The sequence below is a fragment of the Marmota flaviventris genome, chromosome 8 (assembly GCF_047511675.1).
Source record: "Marmota flaviventris isolate mMarFla1 chromosome 8, mMarFla1.hap1, whole genome shotgun sequence".
In the NCBI taxonomy this organism is placed as follows: domain Eukaryota; kingdom Metazoa; phylum Chordata; class Mammalia; order Rodentia; family Sciuridae; genus Marmota; species Marmota flaviventris.
The window spans coordinates 123,146,382-123,166,631 of NC_092505.1; the positions used below are offsets into that span (position 1 = coordinate 123,146,382).

The 20,250-nt window shown below is 51.3% G+C and overlaps 1 protein-coding gene across 1 annotated transcript in view; it reads left to right on the plus strand.

Moving 5' to 3' along the window:
- The window catches only part of Rbp1 (retinol binding protein 1), a 111,826-nt gene that overhangs the window by 83,836 nt on the left and 7,740 nt on the right, over positions 1-20,250 (plus strand). Inside the window, 4 exon segments of the mRNA XM_027933545.2 lie at positions 4,890-5,059; positions 5,062-5,154; positions 5,157-5,258; positions 5,691-5,869. Coding sequence (XP_027789346.2) covers positions 4,999-5,059; positions 5,062-5,154; positions 5,157-5,258; positions 5,691-5,869 — 435 coding nt within the window. The 5' untranslated portion in view covers positions 4,890-4,998.

Genomic DNA, 20,250 nt, shown 5'->3' on the forward strand with positions numbered 1-20,250 from the left:
TAGGGCCTCCAGGGGGAATGCGGTTCTGCCAACACCTTCATTTTAGTCTATGGGGCCATCTCAGACTTCAAACCTCCAGAACTGTAGGATAATAATTCACCTTTTTTTAAAAAAACTTTAAAACATAAGTCCTTATCTTTTAAAAATACTTTTTGCAAAGGCATGGTGTCTGGTATTTGCTCCAAAGTAGTTTTTAAAAATTAGGGTGTGGTGGGTGGGATGTTAGTGAAACTAGGTTGGCCACAGCTGATGGTCATTGAAGCTGGAAATGGATCTGTGGTGGTTCAATATAGTGTTTTCTTTGTATTTACGTAGGCTTAATATTTTTCCATAATAACGTAGCTAAGAAAGCAAGAAAGACGGAGGGTTTGGGGGAGACGAGGAGGAAGGGAAAGAGGTTATGAAGAAGAAGAAAAAAAGGAAAAAGAGAAAGAAGGGAGAGACAAAGAGGGAGAGGAAGAAGCCCTTCCCTTGCATTGCAGTGTAAGTCGTGATCTACAGGAACCATTGTGTGGTTGGCTGAAGGATCAGATGGAAGACAGCTGTCACCCTGCAGAACCATTTTCCACACAGAAATCAATCCCCAAGCCACCCCCCAGAGTGGGCTTAAGATTCTGAGACCTGTGGACCTGGTGTGTATTTGCATGTTTGAACATTCATGAACCTGTGACAGAAGAGCCTCCTCAGTGGACCTCAGTGTCCCTCAGCTCCAGTGGCCTCTTGGCCAGCCCTCTGGGTCCTCAACACAGTGGACACAGGAAAGCAGCTTTGTTGGGCCACACACATCTTTTGAGACACTAATCTTACAGGTGGCCTGGTGACAGCTGGGAGATGGGAGCGGCGTCATTCCCTGGAATGAGATGCCAGAGACGTGTTTGAATACAGGAGGAGATTTCACAAGCCTCTCAAATAAGCTAAGCCATTGAGAAGCGAGGCCGGGATGAGGGGCCAGAGCCAGCACCCGCAGATGAAGACAGCCTTCTTCCTCAGCATGAGGCAGGAGTACCAGGCACCAAGTGAGGGTCCCGGTGTGGGAGGTCTGGTAGAAAGGGTGGGATGAGGCTGGGACCTTTCAAGCCAGCATCCTGAGAGGAGGCTCAAGGCCTGTCCCAAGGATCTCTGCTCCAATCTCATGGCTCTTGGGAAGCCAAGCAGCCCCCCAAACCGGGCACCTTGTGGCCACTACTTGGCCTGTCAACCATATGGGCAGAGGACCAACCTCACAAGGCAAGAAGCAAGCCATCATTTTGTGAATCTGTCCCCTGTGCTCTGAGGAGTCCTGCAGAGCCGACAGATCAGTAAAGAATGAAAAGGCACATTTCCTCCTTGTCCTCGGAGTGGGGGCCTGGAGCTCCCCTGAGCCCTCGGTCCAGCCAGGAGCCCACCTGGGGCCCTTTAGACCTCTCCTCTCCTCCCTTTTCCCTTCTCCCTCCTCACCCCAACCCAGGATTGCCCCTGTGCCAGTGTGTCCCACTGCACACACAAGGTCACTGGCCTGGCTGTTGTGGCCTTGGCAGCTCTTGGGGCCTCCAAGAATTGGCTCTGGATCTCTGCCACCCTTCTTTAAGGCTAGTGAATGAAGCAAGCTCACTTAGAGGTGTCCTAGCACGTTTACCTTCCCCTCCAATCATTAGCAAGACTGCCCTCCATCTTGTCCACCTGTCTCCTCCTTCCTCTGCACTATCTCCTCCTCCTCACCTCTCTCATCCTGACTGCCCTCAATGTCCAGCCAGAGCCTCACAGATTTGATCCCTCATAGATCGCCAGCCCACTCAGACCCCTTGTCTCATTTCTATCCACTCTCCTCAGTTCCTCTTCTGATTTACACAACCCAAGTGATGTCAGCTCAAGCAGACAGAAACTCCAGAATATGCCCTGATTCATGAATTAAATTGAGCATGATGGAGTTGGCAGAGAAAAGATGATCATGATCGGACCAGATGCCTCCACAGAGCACATTCCACTTCAACCCACTGGACTGATCTTAGGGCCCCAGAAGCAGGGCACGGACCTGCTACACCCTGGCCTTTCACTTCCAAAGCTCCTCTGGCTCAAGCAGCAGCAGAGCTGAAGCAGCCTCTGGGCCCCACCTCTCCTTTGCAGTTCATCACGCTGAGAGGTGGGTACTCAGTGTCTCCATCTACAGAGGTGGAGACCGAGGCACAAAGAGGCCACGTCATCTATTCAAGACTGCTCCACAAGACAGTGACATAGGCAAAGTCAAACCAGGCCATCTGGCCCTGAAGCCTACTCATGACACCTTCCCCCAGCTTCGAGAAACTCACAGCCAGCAGGGGCTGTGCCTGGGAGGAGACCCAGAAGAGGACGAGGATACTGACCTTTAGGGGACTAGACAAAGAGACAGGAGGGACCAAGGAAAACCAACCCCATTAAGTGTTGTGCTGCCCAGCTCAGAAGAGAGAGGTCAGGTGAGCAGATGTCCAAAGTGGTCAGAAGAAGGAGGAGTGGCCAGATCTTGGTTCTTTGGGATGGACAAGGGAGGCCTGGGGAGATAGGAGGAGCAGCAGGCCTCTGCTCAACTGCAAGGGTCCTCTCCAGACATGGCAGAACTGACTCAGACCCTTGTGAACCAGGCACCGTGCTGGGTTTTGGCATAAACCATCTCAGGAGACACAAGACAAAGGGAGAAGGTTGGGGACGCTGAGAAACTCAGTTGGCTGGGCTGGATGGTGCCAGAGAACAGGGGAGAGGACTTTAGACTAGTTGTAGGTGGCCAAGGAAGGGCTTGTTTGCTGTTTAAGCCTTTGGCTGATCCTCCATCCCAGTGAGTCAGGATGATAAGGAAGCCCAGGGCTGTGGGTGGCCCTGAGAATTCAGGAGCAGCCCCACCCATTCCCCTGACTGAACTACAGAGGCATCTTCTCACACTTTGACAAAGGGCAGGGCTGGGACAGGTTGTGTTGGCCACCCAGTCAAGATGAGCTCTGGGCTGGCCATAGAGAGACACTGAGCCAATGTCTGTATGAACCTCTGAGAACCCCAAGAAATGACCACAAAGGAGAGGAAGGCCCAATGCTGGGACAGCCATGCTATTCAGCCAGGGCAGTTTTCTTCCCCTACCCCAACTTTGCAGTCTGAAGGCATCTTTATGGGGTGCCACTGGGATCTTGTGACTAGAGGCCAGGGATGTTGCTAAATATCCCACAAGACACAGTGATAGGGGACAGACAGATGTGAGTGGTGGGGACACAAGCTTAGGGAATAATTCCATAAAATGGGCCCACTGTGCTGACTCTTTTCCAAGAAGCAAATTACCTGCAGCCTTGCCTGACTTAAGTGGACAGGATCTGTCACATTCCTCAGCACACTACCTGTTATCTGCAGGAGAAGTGCAGGCCCCAAATAATGTCCATAAGAGGAACCCAAGCTCCCCTGAAGGGGGATACTTTGGTGACTCTGTCTACAGACCAGATCCTGAAACTCCTAGAGATAAGGGTAATTCCTCCTAAACAAAAAAATCTCTAAGAATGTATGGTTAAGAAATCCAATTAGAACCTGTCAGCATGGGTCAAAGTGACTTCGAATTGTCATGGCAGTGGGGACTTAAAAATCTGTTGTCATTGAGGCTCTCTGCCCTGGACTTGGGCAGGACTCTGGAAACTTCTCTGGGATTCCCAATAAAAGTGGAGTGCAGGAGAAACACATTGTCCTTCTCCTCTCTGAGTGACAGGACCCACTCTCCCTTGGGAGTGTCCCCTTTCCCTTTTCCTGTCCCTTCAATAAACTCATGCCTGTTACTTTGAGGCTGAGGGATGTGTCTGAAATCTGACTCCATCACAAGAATTGGGAGTTAAGTGTGTGTGGGGGGGTTCCTATATGTTGCCTCAGTTTCCCAAAAGGCCCCAGCCCTGTAATATTAGGACAGTTCCCACTACCCAACCTCAGTCCCCAAATGTCAACGGGGCTGAGGTTGAGAAACCCTGGTGAAGAGCAAGTGAGGCCTGAGAGACTGAAATCCACACCACTCCCCAGGAGGAAGCTGCCTCTACCCTGAGGAAGGGGTGTCTTTTCCTGATTCTGCCTGGAGCAGCCAGGCTAACATGAGCTTGGGGGTAGGGAGGACGTGCTGGTGCTGCTAGAGAGGAAGAGAGTGTACTTGCTGTCACCCAGGCTGTCATTTGTGCTAAAAGCAATTTAAAAGAGATATTCAGTCTTTAATGGAGGGTCAAAAAGTCAACCAATGTGATTATGTCATCTCCTTGGTGGCAGAGAGAGCCCTTTTAAAAGCACTGTGACATACCCACACAGGTGGCAAATAAGATGTGATCCAAGATCACCATTGTAACACTGTTTCTAAGAGTGAAGCCACATCAATGCCCGTCAAGAGGGCCAGGCAGGGTAAACAACAGAATACCCTGCACCACCATGGGGATGCTTTATGCACAGCGATGAATAGGAACCCGAATACATTAAGCGGAAAAAAGCAAAGTGCAGAACTCGAGGGAGTACTTGGCAGCTATTAAGTGAAAGAGAGGACAAAATTAACAGTATATTGGTAATTGCTTACATTTGCATGAAGTAGTGGGTCTCTAACTTGATTGTGCATCAGAATCAGCCCCAAGGACTTCAAATAATATAAAACTTGATTTTTATTTTTCGGGCAGGATTGGAGAGCGTTCCCCCCTCTTCTCCCCAGAGTTTTACTGCCGGGCCCACTGGCGCGGGGGCAGCTTGGAGCCTTAGACAAAGGCCTGTTAAGTGGCCTCTTTCCCTAATCCCTCCAGCAAACCTGAGGACTCTGATTCCCAGGCCTCAAGTGGCCGCTGAGGGTGACAAGTTCATGGCGTTCAAAGGAATCCCTCAGGAACCGAAGAGTTGGGACCAATAAAGGGACCTCTCACGTCCCATCACCTCCTCTTCCTTTACAGGGGAAGCGAATGGAAAGTCTGAGACGAAGGTGGCCCGCGGCGAGGGACAAACCTGACCCTCCAACCTGCCCCGCCCCGCCCTCGCCAAGGGGGAGGAGCGACGGCTACAATGGATCCTCCTGCGGGCTTTGTGCGCGCTAGGAATCCAGCTGTCGCCGCCCCGCGGAGACCCTGTCCCCCGAGAGCGCGCATTTCCGGGCCGCCCACCACCCAGAGCGCGTCCGCAGCCGCTGTCCCGGCACAGCCCAGAGCCGCTCCCGCCCGCTCCGTGGCCGACGCTCCCGCCACTCCCCGAAATGCCAGTCGACTTCAACGGGTACTGGAAGATGCTGGCCAACGAGAATTTCGAGGAGTACCTGCGCGCGCTCGGTAAGCGCTGCCCCGGCGGTCCCCAGGGTCCCACGAGCCGTCACCCGCCTGCTCCGCCTGGGCAGCCGCCGCCCGGTGCACCCCGGCGCCAGGAAGGGCGACCGCGGCCTGCGCTTGCGAGGGCGGCCGGCGGGATGTGAATCGGAGGCTCCAGGGTTGCAAGGGTTAATTGGTGGCAAGCGTCTGCTTGTTGGCTCTGGACGCGGATAATTTAATTAGTAGAGCTGGCCTTGGTTTGCTCGTTTTTGTTTTTAAAGGTTAGTGTGAGAGCAGAAAACTTTGTTGCCAAGAGGAAAAGAGAAAAGAGCGCAAAGCCAGCGGGGGAATCCCAACTGCATTCCTGGAACCGCTCCTGGGTCCCGCTCCCTCGGGAAAGGTTCTCTTTCGAGTTTTCCTGCCAACTCTCTTCCCCTGTCTCCGCACCCCTTGCAGATGTCAATGTGGCCTTGCGCAAAATCGCCAACTTGCTGAAGCCAGACAAAGAGATCGTGCAGGAAGGCGACCACATGATCATCCGCACACTGAGCACTTTTAGGAACTACATCATGGACTTCGAGGTTGGGAAGGAGTTTGAGGAGGACCTGACGGGCATAGACGACCGCAAGTGCATGGTGAGGATTCTTGAGTCCTGGGTGTCTCCTGCTCAGGAGATCTGACCCAAGGCCCCCGGCTAGTCTAGTTGATCTTTGAGAGGAGCAAAGGCCTTTCCTTGTGTTGTGAAAGACTGCGGATCTTCCCACTTCCAGCCCGCAGGGCAGGCAACACCCACTCAGCAAGCACCCCACCACATCCAAACCTGTCGGTTTAGTTATGAGGGTTGTGGTTGCTGAATCTGCCCGGCACTTTGCCAGATATGTTCGGCGCATGACTTCACCAAGGCTCCCCACAGCCCTGAGGGCAGCAGGAGTTCCCCCTCTTACAGGTGAAGAACAGAGGTGAAGGGGGTCCAGGAGACCCTGGCTAGGGACCAGCGACCTGGGGTTCCAAGTCCATCCTGTGCCCTCTAGCAGACTAGGGGCTGCTGGAGGAAAAAAAGGAAAGAAAGAAGCAATACAGGACACCACCCTGAAGCATAAACTTCCAGTGTACCCCCATGTGAAGTCCCCTAGGGAACAGGCACCTTGATCTCTCTGGAAGCCCCCTGATCTGCCCTTCCTTGGGATGGCTGGGTCATGCCAGCTGGGACTTGGCCCCTGGTCATGCCTTGACTCACCCTATCATTTTCTGCCTACTGAGCCTCCTTTTAACCTCTGGGCAGGTCAGTGCCCCTGCAGCCCAAGCCAGAGGAAGCCGTGGTGGGGGATGGGGAAGGCCCTGCTCCTCTCCTTCCCAAGGATGGGAAGCTGTGACCAGGAGACCCCAATTAGTGCTGCCACAGCAGTTCCGGAAGGTCATCCCCAGGCCTCCAACAACATTCTCTGTTTCTGGGGTTTCTGGGAGGTCAGGGTATTCCCAGTCTTGGGCTTGCTTCCTTTGTCTGGGTAGGGAACTGGCTTGTGTTTCCATTGTGTGGGTAGGAACTGGCTTGTGCTATCCAGGGGCCCTCACACACCCCTCCCACCATTTGCTGAGGGTCTTGCTGCTAGGTCTGCTTTGTGCTTTGCATATGGCCTGCTATTTTACACCACAGCCCTGAGAAGGAGGGTTTAGTAATTCCTATTCATGCCATGACTGAGGCTCAGAGAGGAGAGGAGACTAAGAGCTGGGGACCTGAACCCTGCTGATGGGTGGCCCACAAGCCTGTGTTCTGCCAGGCCCCTCTGCTGATGGACTTTGCAGGAACAGGATGGCTGAGTTGGTAGGACCACTATTGATGGGGTGCCCACATCTGGTATTAAAGAGCCCCAGCCTGAACAAGTCACCCCACCGTGCTTACTCCTCATCAGGCACTCAGGACTGGTGCCCAGTCTGCTGTTTGGAATGGTGGGAAGAGGGAGTAGTGAGCAAGGAGTGTCCTTGAAGGGGCCACTGCAGGGAGAAGAGGCTATTGTAGAAAATGTCATGTTATGACTCAGGTCTCAAGGCCTCTTGTCCGCCAGAGAGGCTCACAACGAGGAAGGAGAGCTCAGAGAGGGTCTCAATTTCTAGTCACTGCCCAGATGGCATCCTATCTACTGCAGGGACCTGTGCTCCATGAGGACAGTGCTTGTCCCCAGCTCACTCTTGGGGTACTAGCAGGACCCATCTCCATCTCTTTTCTGGGGTCCTTACCATGCCGCATGCACCTTCTGTATTCGCCTGGTTATCTTCACTCTTCACTCTCTCCATCATCCATGAACACACAAAGCATTTATGGATCACCTAGTGAATACTGGTCATCCCGTGCTGTGTGCCAGACACTGTTCAGAGTTTGCATTCATTCACTTTCTCCTCACAGGACCCTTTGCAACCCCGCTTTATAAAAAGGATTTCTCTAAATCCTTTTTTTATCACCTTGAGGAGGGTCCTAAATGGCAGAGGAAGGATCTGAGTTAGCCACTGCTTCCCTCCCGTGGTGATCACCACACCAGGAAAAGGACAGCAGATGTGCCAATCCTGATGCCCAGGAGCACACAGACCCACAATCCTGACACATGTGCTCAGCAGTGACAAAGGGACATGTATGATGAGCGTGGAGGGAGTGTGGTCATCCAGAGGAAAGGGTCCCAGATATCTGTAGGAGGTCACTTCTGCACTTACAGAGGAGGAAGGGAGGGTTGGGGACACACAGGAAGGGAGAGTAGCCAGCTTTTCTCAATCCATCGTGATAGGTGGGCCTGGCAGCTGGACAAACTCCCAAGTAGACAGCCTTCTCTCACCTCGCCATTGACTCCTGGGAGGTGGGATGGCCCTGGCCCTCTGCTCTGCTTTGCCCTCCGCTTGGACCCCAGCAGTGCAGAGAAGCCCCTCTCTCTGGGCAGCCTGCTGGATGCTGTGCACCTTGGCACCACCACGAAGAGCACACTGGGGGTGATGGAGGATGAGGAGTTAGGCAGCTGTGGGGCCTTGGACTTGTGTATCTGAGCAGCTGGTTTCCCAGAGGCCAGTTTGGCCATGGACTCTGACTGCCCCTAGCTGTCCTGGGTTAGGTGATTGTCAAAATTACTTCCCTCGCGTTTCTGACCCCTGTGCTGCACTCAGAACCCAGCACCCAGAGCAGTGGCCAGGGGCATGTTCGCAGCACCTTCCAGGAGTCTTGTTCTTCATTCATTCCTTTCTTTGGGTTCTACAAGCATTTCATGGTGCTTCCTCTGTCTTCGAGCCCCTGTGTCAGTGAGATGATTCCTGTCCTCATGAAGCCCTGGGGGAAAGAAGGGAGGGGACAGACTGAGGCAGCCACTCAGGTGATCAGGGGCAGAGAAGCACTGCAGTCTGGGAGGTCTGGGATGGTTCCCAGTCTGAGCCAAGTCTTGAAGGATGGACAGGAAGTAGCCAGGCAGACGGGATGAGAGGAAGACCCAGGCCAAGAGAACAGTGCCCGGTAAACGTTACGTCAGACCTGTCCTGCACCAGGCCCTGCACCAGCTCAGATTCAGGGACACAGAGGCAGCAAGACCTCCTGGATGTCCAGGCCAGTCTAGAAGACAGAGGCGTCACTGGGCAGTAATAGCCCAGTGATGGGACCAACGGGGCCGGAGGTGGGGGAGCAATGGTCAGAGAAGGTTCCAAGAAGGTGACAGCTGAGCAGGCCCTTGAAGGACAAGGAAGAAATAGGGCAGATTGGAGGACATGAGAAGAGTATTTCAGAGCAAACCCATGCACACTCAAGCCCAGAGGGCCTGGGTGCCAGGGGTTTTGGAGAGGAGAGAGGTGGATTCCGCAAAGACTTGAGATGGCTGAGCATGATGGGGAGGGCAGATCCTTGAGGACCACAGGGGCCTTGGATGTGACCCTGACAGGCGGGAGGGGGGTCCTGGTGGAGTGAGACCAGGCCAGGCTGACATTCCTCTGCAGAGCACCAGAGACCCTCTGGCTGGATCAGGGCTTTTCCATGGGAACCTTATCTGTATTCCAGAGCAGCAGCCAGCGGTGTAGTCCAGCTGCTGATGGGTAGTTCTGGGCCTGCACAATGTTGGAAAAACCTTAAAGCCAGTTGCCAAAGATGGCCAGAGATTGTAAGATTTCATAGAAAAATCCATATTTCTAGCTGTTCTTACAAAAAAAAGAAAAGAAAAGAAAAAGAGAGGAAGTAAAGAAAGAAAGAAAACACCAGGTGCCTGTCTGTCTGTCCCTGCAGGTTGTGGATCCTCAGTATGCTGTCACAGTTGCTCCTTTTTGATAGACATTCTCCAGGTTACCCACCTTGTTACCTGAAATGAAGGATCAAGGGGGCATTTGTCACAACTCGCTCAGTGTGTTCCCTTAGAGCTGGGCCAAAGTGGAAAGAGAGGCAGTAGCTGTACAGTCAGCCTCTCGGTAATGGAAATGCCGGCCCCTGGCCTCGGCCTTAGAAACCCCAGGAGTCAGGTTTTGAGGCTGCTAATGCTCGAAGCCCCTGCTGTGGAGTATGGAAGCATCTCTCTGTGTCTCTCTGCACCTGAGCCTCTGTGAAAAGTGGAAAAACTGAAACATTTGGTGTTGAGGACCCTGGGCCACTGGTCTGACCCTATGCACATTGCAGTCTGTGCCCAGACACACCTGAAATGTCCCTGCAGTCTCTCCCCAGCAGGGGGACCAGGGTTTCAGATCTGTGCAGCCTGAGGGCTCAGCTTCCTTCCCAGTCTGGTTATTCAGATCCTGCAGGCCCCACGGGCAGCAGGGCCATGGTTTCTGTGGACGTGGGCCCAGCAGGCAGGGGCTCTTCCCTGTCTCTGGTATCCTTCTCATTAAAATGTCCACAGACCCAGGAGGACACGGGTAGCGTTTGTCATACACAGCCTATAGGGGTTTGGCAAGGTGGGGGTGGGGGCGCTGGGGTAGGAAGGTGGTCTTCAGCCCACTCCTGGGTGAGGAGTCCCTCTGAAGCCATTCCACTCTTTGTCCCCAACTCCCTCCAGAGTGAGTGGCTTCTGTGGGAGAAGACTGAGCCTCAGCCAGGAATCACAGCCGTGAGCCTGGCTCCACGTGGTGGTGGCAGAAGGGCCATTTGTCATCTGGTGGTGGACACCAGGTCAGCGTTTCCCTGTAGGAGCGGCTTTGTTCATTGGGGCCTGGTACCTCCCTCTGGCTGAGGCCTTGCCTTCCCATCCAGCTTTGAACTCAGGATGACCCTCCCCAGGGCCTGCCCTCCACTTCCAGCCCTTGCAGACTGGGGCCTCCTTTGTTTTTATTATAAAAGGGGAAAAAAAATTCAAATAGCACCAGAGAGTACAGGCTGAAGAGGAAAAGACCCCTTCCTTCCCCGGGCCCGGGCCCTGGGAGTCGTCACTGTTATAGTTCCTAGTGGATCTATCCAGAAACTACTCAAATGCATAAGCTATCTATTGATTGGTCAACTAGTCAATACTGGTCAATATCTTCGTCTAAAGCCAGAAGAGTGGAAGGAAGAAAGGAGGGAGGGAGGGAGAGGAGGAAGGAAGGAAGGAAGGATCAATCCACTTTTCTGCACATAGTTTTTTTTTTTTTTTTTTTTTTACCCAAAATATTTCTTAGGCATCTTTCCATATTAGCATTAGGATTTTCAAAATCCCTTTTACCCTCTGTGTTTCCTTCCCTCCCTCCCTGACTACCTTACATCCCTCTGTCCAGCCGCCTGCCATCTAATTATACATGATAATACGTGAAATCCACCGAGCTGCTGTTCCCACTTTGGTTTAAACTCTGGCCAGCCTCTGATCCTGCTCTTGACCCATTAAAAGGATCTTCTGGTTCTTACATTAACAAACACAATGCCAATGGCAAAATCAACTCCCCGGGCTACAGAGCCGAGAATTCCTTTGGATTTTGAAGCCTCTGAGAGCCGACCCTGCCCTGATCAGGCCTGAGCAACAGGCTGGGGCCCTTCCAGGACGGAAACACAGGACCTCTTTCATGTCTTAGCTTAAAGTTCTCCGACCTTTTGAAACCGGGTGTCAGCAGCATGTTTTTGAGGATTATAAAAAAAAAAAAAAAAGAAGAAGAATTAAAGCAACCAAGTAAAATTCACAAAGCAGCTTTCAAAAATCACGCTGGTTTGTTAGGTTTGGGGTCTTATTAGGCAGGAAGAAAGGAAAATAACACGCACAAGTCTTTCCCAGGCCTGCAACAAGGGCTGTTAGTATGTTTTCTCCTTTGGTCTCCACAGCAAATGCTGTTCTGCAAGTATTTGTCATGCCCACTTCACAGATGAAAATCAAGGCACAGAGAGGGGCAGTGCCTTCTTGCCCCATGTTCCTCTGCCAGCTGCGGCAGGGGGAGGATTCTGATGCGTGTGACTGTAAAACTCTCTACCATGGGTCTGGGATGAGGAGGAGCTGTGCTGGTAGAATCAGCACAGCTGGTTTTGAATAACCTCCATTACCTAGGAGCCAGGGCAACCTTGGCCAGTTAGACACACTGCCTCTGTTTGCCCATCTGCAAAATGGGCACCATGATTGCTGTTCTGCCTGTCTCAGAAGGCAAATTCTGAGGCCCCTGGAGATAGTACAGGGGAAAAGGACTTGTGTAGTCACCACACTGTGGGGCCTCTTCTGCTATCCCAAGGCTTGTTCACTTAGGATAGCCAGATCTTCATGAGAGAGCTACAGTGGTTTGATTTTCTGATCTACATTGCTTCCCTGCCCACTGCCCAGAGAAGCACCTCCTTTTCTGGGTAGTAGTAACCCCTGCTCACCATGTAGGTCCTGGTGGGCCTGAAAATCACAGTGCACTGCCTCTCTTGGGACGAGCACCTTCTGATAGGTGGCCACGGGATTCCATGGCCTGTCACATGATTGTGTCTCTTGACTCAAGCTGGACCCTTTCTTTAATTTAGGGATCCTGGGAAAGAGGTGAATTCTGTTCCCTTGGAGATTGATAAAGTGGTATGAGGTAAGCTTGGGACTCTCTGAAGCCCCTCTCTGCTGCCTTCCATGACTGCATGGAGAAATCCAACAGAAGGAAGAGAACAAGATGAGTTCAGGAGAGACAGACAGACAGACAGAGGGAAGTAACACTGGAGAGGTACAGGAGTTCCTGACCCTAATGCCACTCTAGGCTTCCCATGCACTGAAGTCGGTATCTTCCATTCCATTCCCTGTAAGCTCTTTGGGCTAGTTTCCCATCACTTGCATCTGAGGGAACCTCGTAAGTAGTTAGAATAGTAGTTCTCTCTCGCTGGACCATGCCTTACCCCCGAGTTTCTAATCCGGCAGCTCTGGGTTGGGCCTGAGCACTTATCTTTCTGACAGACTTCCCGCTGTTGCCAATGTTGGTTAGATGACCATGCTTTTGATATCTATAGGAAAGGAAAACGAGGAAGCTGCGGGCCCATGCCAGATTCCTATGATGTTCTTATCTTGATCTTGTGCTGGGGTTAAAGGTGCCCGGTTCTGAGGGATGAAGGGGAGTGGAGAGGAGCAGCCCTGCAGCCCTGTCCTTGGAGGTGGTGGGGCTATCTGTAAACACCAGTCTTGCAGCAGCCCATGAAGGCTGCACCCGAGGTTCCAAGTAAGTGAAATTTGTGCAATTGAGTAGGTAGGGTGTGACAGAGTGGTCAGGAGCTTTGGCTTTGAATTGAACCTGGATTTGAATTCTGGTCCCACTGTCCAGCTGTGTTTCCTTGAAGAAGATACGTTATCCCTCTGATCCCTGTGTCCATGTGGGTAAAGTGGAGTCAGTGGTAGTACCCATTTAACAGGATTGTCATGAGGATTAGATGTGGTGATGAATTATTTTAAGTTTTTATTAATGTGTAACAAATCATCCTGAGATCTAGTGTTTTAAAACAAGTTATTTACTTTGTTCACAAGTCTGCACTTTGAGCAGGGCTCAGAGGGGATGGCTTGTTCCTGCTGCATTCCCTGTCAGCTGGAAGCTGGAGGATTCTCTTTCCAGATGGCTCACTCATGCTCACTATCCACTGGCTGCTTGGGCTTCCTCACAACATGGCAGCTAGGTTCCAAAAATAAAAATCTCAAAAAAAAACAAGGAAGAATTATATGAAATCTTTCTGAGCTATCTAGCCTCTGAAATCACTGTATCAGTCAACTTTCCATTGCTGTAACAAAATACCTAAGATAATCAACTTAAAAAGAGGAAAGGCTTATTTTGGCTCACAGTGTTGTAGGTTTCTGTCCGTGGTCTGTTGGCCCTGTTGCTTCTGGAAGAGAAAGCTTGTTCACCTCATAGCAGAAATGAAAGAGGAGGAGCTAGGGTCCCAATGTGCCCTTGAAGGGCATGTCCTCATATGATGAGAAGACTTCTAAGTAGGTCCCACCTATTAAAAATTCCACCACCTTCCATTAGCACCTCAGTCAGAGGACCAAGGCATGTGAGCCTTGGGGAACACTTATCCTAACCTTGGCAGTCACAGAGCAGCTGGTCTGCCACACTCCATGGTCAAGGTAATGACAGAGCCCCACCTGTCTTCTAGGGGACTCAGACCCACGTCGTAATGGGTGTGGCATGGTCCTAGTGGAGCATGCAGGGTGCTGACCTCTAAAGGTCAGTGTGCCAGACACATGCCACGCTGTCCCATGGTGCCTGGTGCTCAGTGAGAGCTCTGGGGGCTTGGAGCACGGTTCTGTGGTTGCAGGTCAGGCAGGCTTGGGCTGTTCTGTTTCTGACTCATGTGTAAGACCCTGCAGGGTGGGAGAGGAGTGCCCCTGGTGCCTGAGCCTGCCCTTTGCCCTTGGGGCAGAGCCTCCTCACCTCCCTGGCCCAGCAAGGGAGGCTGGCATGTAGACTTGAAGGGGAAACAGTCCTGTAGAAGCCCTATAAGTGTTGGAGTGGCCCCAACCTTCAGCCATGCGCCCCTCTAGAGTCCCAAACAGGCGGTTCTGACAGTGGCTAAAGCACTTTCCAGCCTGAGCCTCCAGTGCTCGGGCCTGACCAGCCCAGCCTCCAGGTTTCTGGGCCCTGGTGGTCAACCCAGGCCCTGGCTCCACAGGGCTGGAACCAGAAGAGGTGGGCGCGGCCAGGAGCCTCTGAAGGCATCTGGAAGATGTTTGCCACTGACCTCTGCCGGGGAAGAGAAGGGGGCTTGAAGGGGTGTGTGCCCCTGTCTGCACAGACCATGGACCCCATGGCGGTCACCCTCTGGAATGCAGCCCTGCCTGCATCCTGGGTCCTGCTGCAGGCTCTGAACTGAGGCTCGGGGATTTATTGGTATTTTTACTTGGAATTGATTGAAAACTCCTCTGAGAGAAAGGACTGTGCTCAATTTACAAGAGAGAGAGAGAGAGAGAGAGAGAGAGAGAGAGAGAGAGACCTGCCCCTTGTCCTCCAAACAGAAGCCCCAGGTATCCCTCATGCAATCTGAAATTCCACAACTGGATCATATTTATATTGGTGAAATACTCAAAAGACTTTCTAGATATTTCCTTTAATATGCAAATGCCTTAGAGCACCTTAGAGCAACAGCTCCCACCAACATAGAGATAGTACTAATCCCTCCTCTCCTCCTTCCCTCCTCTCCTCCTTCCCTCCCTCCTTCCTTTCCTCCCTCCCTTCCTTCCTTCCTGCCTTAACCTCTTCCCTTACTTCCCCCCCTCCTCCTCCCATCCCCCTTCTTCTTTCTTTCCTGATCTGAGGGTCCAAGGACAACCTGGGGTTACTCCAGGAAACAAACAAGATAGACGTGAAGGTAGGAATACAGGGAACCCAGGATATTCAAAACCCATCTTCACCAGCCTTAGAGTGAAACTGGCCCTGCATTCAGAAAGAAAGGAGGAAAAAAAAAAACCTGTCTGGCAATGTGCAGTGAGTCAGAAAATCATTTTACTGTTTGACTCAGAGATCCCACTTACGGGATTATATTCCAGGAAAATCATTCAGAAGAAAAAACAACAAAAAACCCCATTTATCTCTTTGGACAAAGGTATCTGTGTGTCCCTCTGATGGTAATCCTCAACGACTCACATAAGCCCAACCACCCTGCAGGCCTACTGTGTGGCCACGCTGTCCCAGGACTGTGTGTATGTATGTCTATGTCATCCTCCAGATTCCCTCCCTTTTATTTATTTATTTATTTACTTACTTACTTATTTTGGGTACCAGGGGTGCTTAGCCACTGAGCCACATTCCCAGCCCTTTTTATTTATTATTTATTTTTTATCTAGAGACAGGGTCTGAGTTGCTTAGGGCCTCACTAAGTTGCTTTGAACTTATGATCCTCCTGCCTCAGCCTCCCAAGCCACGGGGCTTACACGCATGCACCACCACACCTGCGCTACCCTTCCATTTTATGGGAACTGAAAGTCCCCCCAGGATCCGATGACTGGGTAGCCATTGCCTCGGGTTTTGAATTCGGCTAGTTCTGACTCCTGGCTTTTTGTGGTTTGTAGAACAGGCTCTCTCCTGCTGGTGTTCCTAACTGCCAAAACATCATGGGTGGTTAGAAACACTGTGGCTTTTTAATTCCGTAGACCACTCCACAGCCGCGTCAACGATCACTGTGAAGATAAAAGAAAGTGTTTATGGGCAATTAGTCAACAAGTTCCATGGATTGTGCTTCTGAACATCTCTGTCCTCCTTTCCCATCCCACTGCTTGGAAGATCTCTTGCCTGTAATAATGATAACAATAATAATAACAATTAACATCTCTTGTGCATACCATGTGCCAAGCTCAGCGCTTTCCGTGGATTATTTCACTTAATTACTGCAGTATCTTCGCATCCATCTCCCGTCCACCATCAACACTTCAGCCCATCCTTCTCATAGTAAAAAGGGAATCGGATCACGCTGCTCCCTGCTCCACACCCCCAGAGGCTCCCCAGTGGGAGGCCAGAGCCCGTGGGCTCTCTAGCCAGCTCCCTAGATGATTACCCATCGGTAAAGACCCAGCCCAGACGGCCCCTCTGTTGACCCCGATTTCCTTTCCTCCGCTGCCTTCTGTCACCTTTTGGCTCAAGTTCACTGGACAGCTGGTTAATGCATCTGAGGTTCCAGACAGGAGGGGCTCACACCTTTGCATCTTCAGGGCCTCCAATGTGTTTGCTAAAATGAGTGTTAAGTGAAAATAGCAGAACAATATAAAGGGTAGTCATTGACTGTCTCCCTGCAAGATCCACTTTAATCCCACTTAATGATAGCTAATGTTTGTGAAGTGTTTCTCCTGCACCAGGAATTGTAAGCATTTTCTGTACATTAATTCTTTTAATCCCCACAACAATTTTAATTGTGAAGGTGCCCAAATTCTTCCTATATTATATATGAAGAGAATGAGATGCAGGACGAACAGGTCAGGTAGCTGGTGGAGCTAGAATATGGGAATCTAGGCAGTCTGGCTTCAGATCGTCAGTAAGGAGAGATGGCACAGTTGTTATTTTAAAGGGTCAGTGCTCTGGATTACTTCCTCTGAGATTTTTGATATCTCAAATGCAGCATCCCCTGATGCACTACTGGTGTTTGGGGATGGAATCGAATCGTCACACGCAGGGGAGTGAGGTCTGAATTGTATCCTCTTCTTCCCAATAATGGAGGCCACATTGCTGGCTGAGAACCCAGATTCAAGGAAGGCAACTGTTCCAGGCCCTCCTATACCCATGTGTTTGTCTACAGCCCAACTCTGTTCATCAGTTTTCCATCACTGTGACAAAAATACCTGAGAAAATCAACTAAAAAGAGAAAAGATTTATTTTGGTTCATGATTTCAAAAGTTTCAGTCCTTGGTCACTTGGTCCCATTGCTTTGGGCCTTTGGCAAGACAAAGCATCATGGCGGAGAGTGCATGGTGGAGCAGAGCTGCTACCTGGTGGTGGCCATGAAGGGAGGGAGGAAGAGTCCAGGGACAAAATATACCCCCAGTGACCCACCTCCTCCAATAGGCTCCACTCTGAAGTTTCTACCACCTCTCAATATGCCACCAGCTGGGGACTGATCCCTCAATGCAGGAGACTGTAGGAGATATTCTAGAGACAAACAATACCACTGTCACTTCTCTGGGCCTCTCCCTACTAGTCAAAAATGGAAATAACTATAAAGCAGGGTTATGTACTTCGTGGTAAGGATTAAATGGAGAATAGCATGTGGGAAAATGTACAGTGCCACCCATTCCCTGGGAACTGTCACCTGGAGACAGATTCTGGAGGTGGTTGGTCACATGTGGGAAGGGTATCCTGGCCACCAAGGGACGAGCTAGGAGGCTCCTGGGAACAGAGAGCAGGAAAAGGGTGTGTGCCACTCCATGGCCACAGAGAACAGGCTGGGCAAGGCCAAGCAGAGTGGAGCACGGCCCATACTGTGTGTGTCCTGCACAGACACGGGTCCCTGCAGCCTCTGCCATGTCCTCTGATGGCTGTGCTCAGTGGCAGATCTAGCCCCATTTTGCAGTGAAGAAAAGAGGACCCCAAGAAGTGGAGTAATTCCCACATCACTCCGTTGGCCCACCCATTTCTATAAGCCAGCTTATGGAAGAGAATTCAGCCACGGTGCCTCGGATATTTTGTCATACAGCAGGAGAGGTGCGTTGCCTGAGGAGTGAGGCGTGCCCCTAATTCTTTTTGCCAACCATTCACTCAACAAATGGCACTGTGCTCTTTCTCTGCCATGAATTCTGGTAGCTGGTATCCTGCAGTGAGCAGAAGGACCCCAGACCCCAAGGAGCCCTCTGTCAAGAGTTCCTGACCTGCTCATTCTTCTTGGTTACTGAGATTGCATCTTTTTATCTTCTGAGCAACACTTATTTCTTTTCACTTTGAAAGATCAAATTTTAAAAAATAGACCAGAAACTTCCATGAAAGAGCTGAGGCCTCCCAAGCTCCTGGGAGCACTCTCTAGAGCAGAACATGGCGCTCACTTATTTCTATTTCCCCATCTTCCCAGCCCCATCCCACCCCCACACACTACCCCATGCTGGGGGAACTGATAACAGCGGGTGGCCAGGGACAGAGAAGCAAGCAGCTGCATTTTCCCATGATCCCAGGTTTGGTCAGCTGGAGCCACAGACATGAAATGAGGAAGAAGGGAGGCTCTGAGCCATCTCCCCAGCAAGTTCAGGGTCCGGCTTCGTGGAGAATGTGATGCCAAGAGACGGTCCAGCCAGCTCCCTGCTTTTGTTCGTATTGGTACCTTTTTGAGGGGTCCTCTTGTTTCTTTTCTTTCTTATTCTTCTTCCTAAACCTAATTCTATGGCCTTTTCTGGCATCAGGTCTAACGTTACTTCTAGCCACACCTTCTCCAGGAAGCGTTCCCTGATGGGCCTCTGCCCGGAACTTCCGGCCCCTCTGGCTACCTGGCACTCCTGCTGGAGCTCCTTCTGGTGTCCCCTGCTCCAACAGTCTGAGCCCTTTGCCTCACGCCCTCCTCAGTCCTGAGGCTGCTGTGCAGCAGGTATGGACCCCATGACTGCTGGATGCCATTGCCTTGTACGGGACCATCCTGCAAAATCCACTGCTTATCCAAGGGGCAGCTTAGGTCAGGGAACGGCAGAGCCCAGTAGCTGGGGGCACGGATGTGTCCTCAGAGTCAAAGCTCATCTTCCCACTTCATGGCAAGGTCCTCGGTCCTCGGTCTGCAGAGCTGTAAACTGGGGAGGGTGTGCCTGCTCCAGGAAGTCCTGAGGAATCAGCTTGATATGATCCATACTTAATACCCAACCTGGCACATCGTCCCCAAACATGTCATTATGGTGACCAGAGTGACAGGGATGCTCTCATGTGACCACATGTGACCAACCACCTCCAGAAGCCTCCCTTGACCCCCCAGGCAGGGCTGGATGCCACAGGCCTGTGACCTTCTCCAGCCCTACTTCCCACCTCCCCATCCAGAAACTGGGCCTCTGTGGGGCCCTGAGCACTCTGACAGATTAAGTTGATTCTAGACACTTTCTGGAATGTTTAAGGGAAAAAAATAACACGTCAAGATTATTAGTCTGGACTTTTTTTTTTTTTCATTTTATTTTTCCTAAGAATCGTGTTATCATTTGCTGCTAAGTTCTTCACGGTGGAATCGAATTCTTCCAGGCCCACAAAGGCCTTCAGTGGCTACCCTGGTTCCTGGTAGCTGCTTCTGACAGCTTTTATGTCTCTAATTACTCATTCTCATTTAAGGCCTTATTAATTTAGTTTTAATCTGCTTTTATAGTACCCTGGCTGTATGCTGATTTTAGGTCATTGCTAGCCCCCAGGAATGGACCAGGAGGACAGGAGCCACCCGCTGTCTACTTGCCGGCCTGGTCTCACAGGAAACTTGTGGACTTGGCTGCAAAGAACTGGGTTCAGTTACAGCCCAGCTCCTATCCCCTGGGTGGTGGGCTGGTCGTTTCTCAGCCCTGACACTTTAAGATTGTGGAAAACTCCCAGCACAGTCTCTGGCAATTGGCCCGTTCCCTGTCCCCCACCCTGCCCTTCCCACCCCACGGCTTATTTAACAAAACACCGAAGGTTGCACTCATCATTTTCCCAGGAATATACGTGTCCTAAAGGGAGAACCACATGTTGAAGTCAGACTCCAGGAGAAAGTGCCGACTGGCATCTCTAGCCATCACAGGATGTACAGGAAGTGTCCACTTGCTGTCTGGTTTTTTAATTCTACCCCCAAATCTAAAGAGTATGGCCTTTGCTGGATACAGTGGCTCATGCCTGTAATCCCAGCAGCTCAGGAGGCTGAGGCAGGAGGATGGCAAGTTCAAAGTCAGTCTCAGCAACTTAGTAAGACCCCTGTCTCAAAATAAAAATTAAAAAGGGCTGGGGATGTAACTCAGTGGCTAAGCACCCCAGTACCAATCAATAGATAGATAGATAGGTGAGAGAGAGAGAGAGAGAGAGAGAGAAGGAGCAAGCATGGGCTTTGGAGTCAGAACTGGGTCAATTCTGTCTCTGGCCTTGGCTAACAGAGTCGCCATGGGCTCTGGAACCACAGAGACACTAAGACTCGGTCCCACCCTCCAATGACACGTCCATGAGCAGAAGGCCTGATAGAGCTGGTAGACAAGTGTAATCCGCCATCATCTGC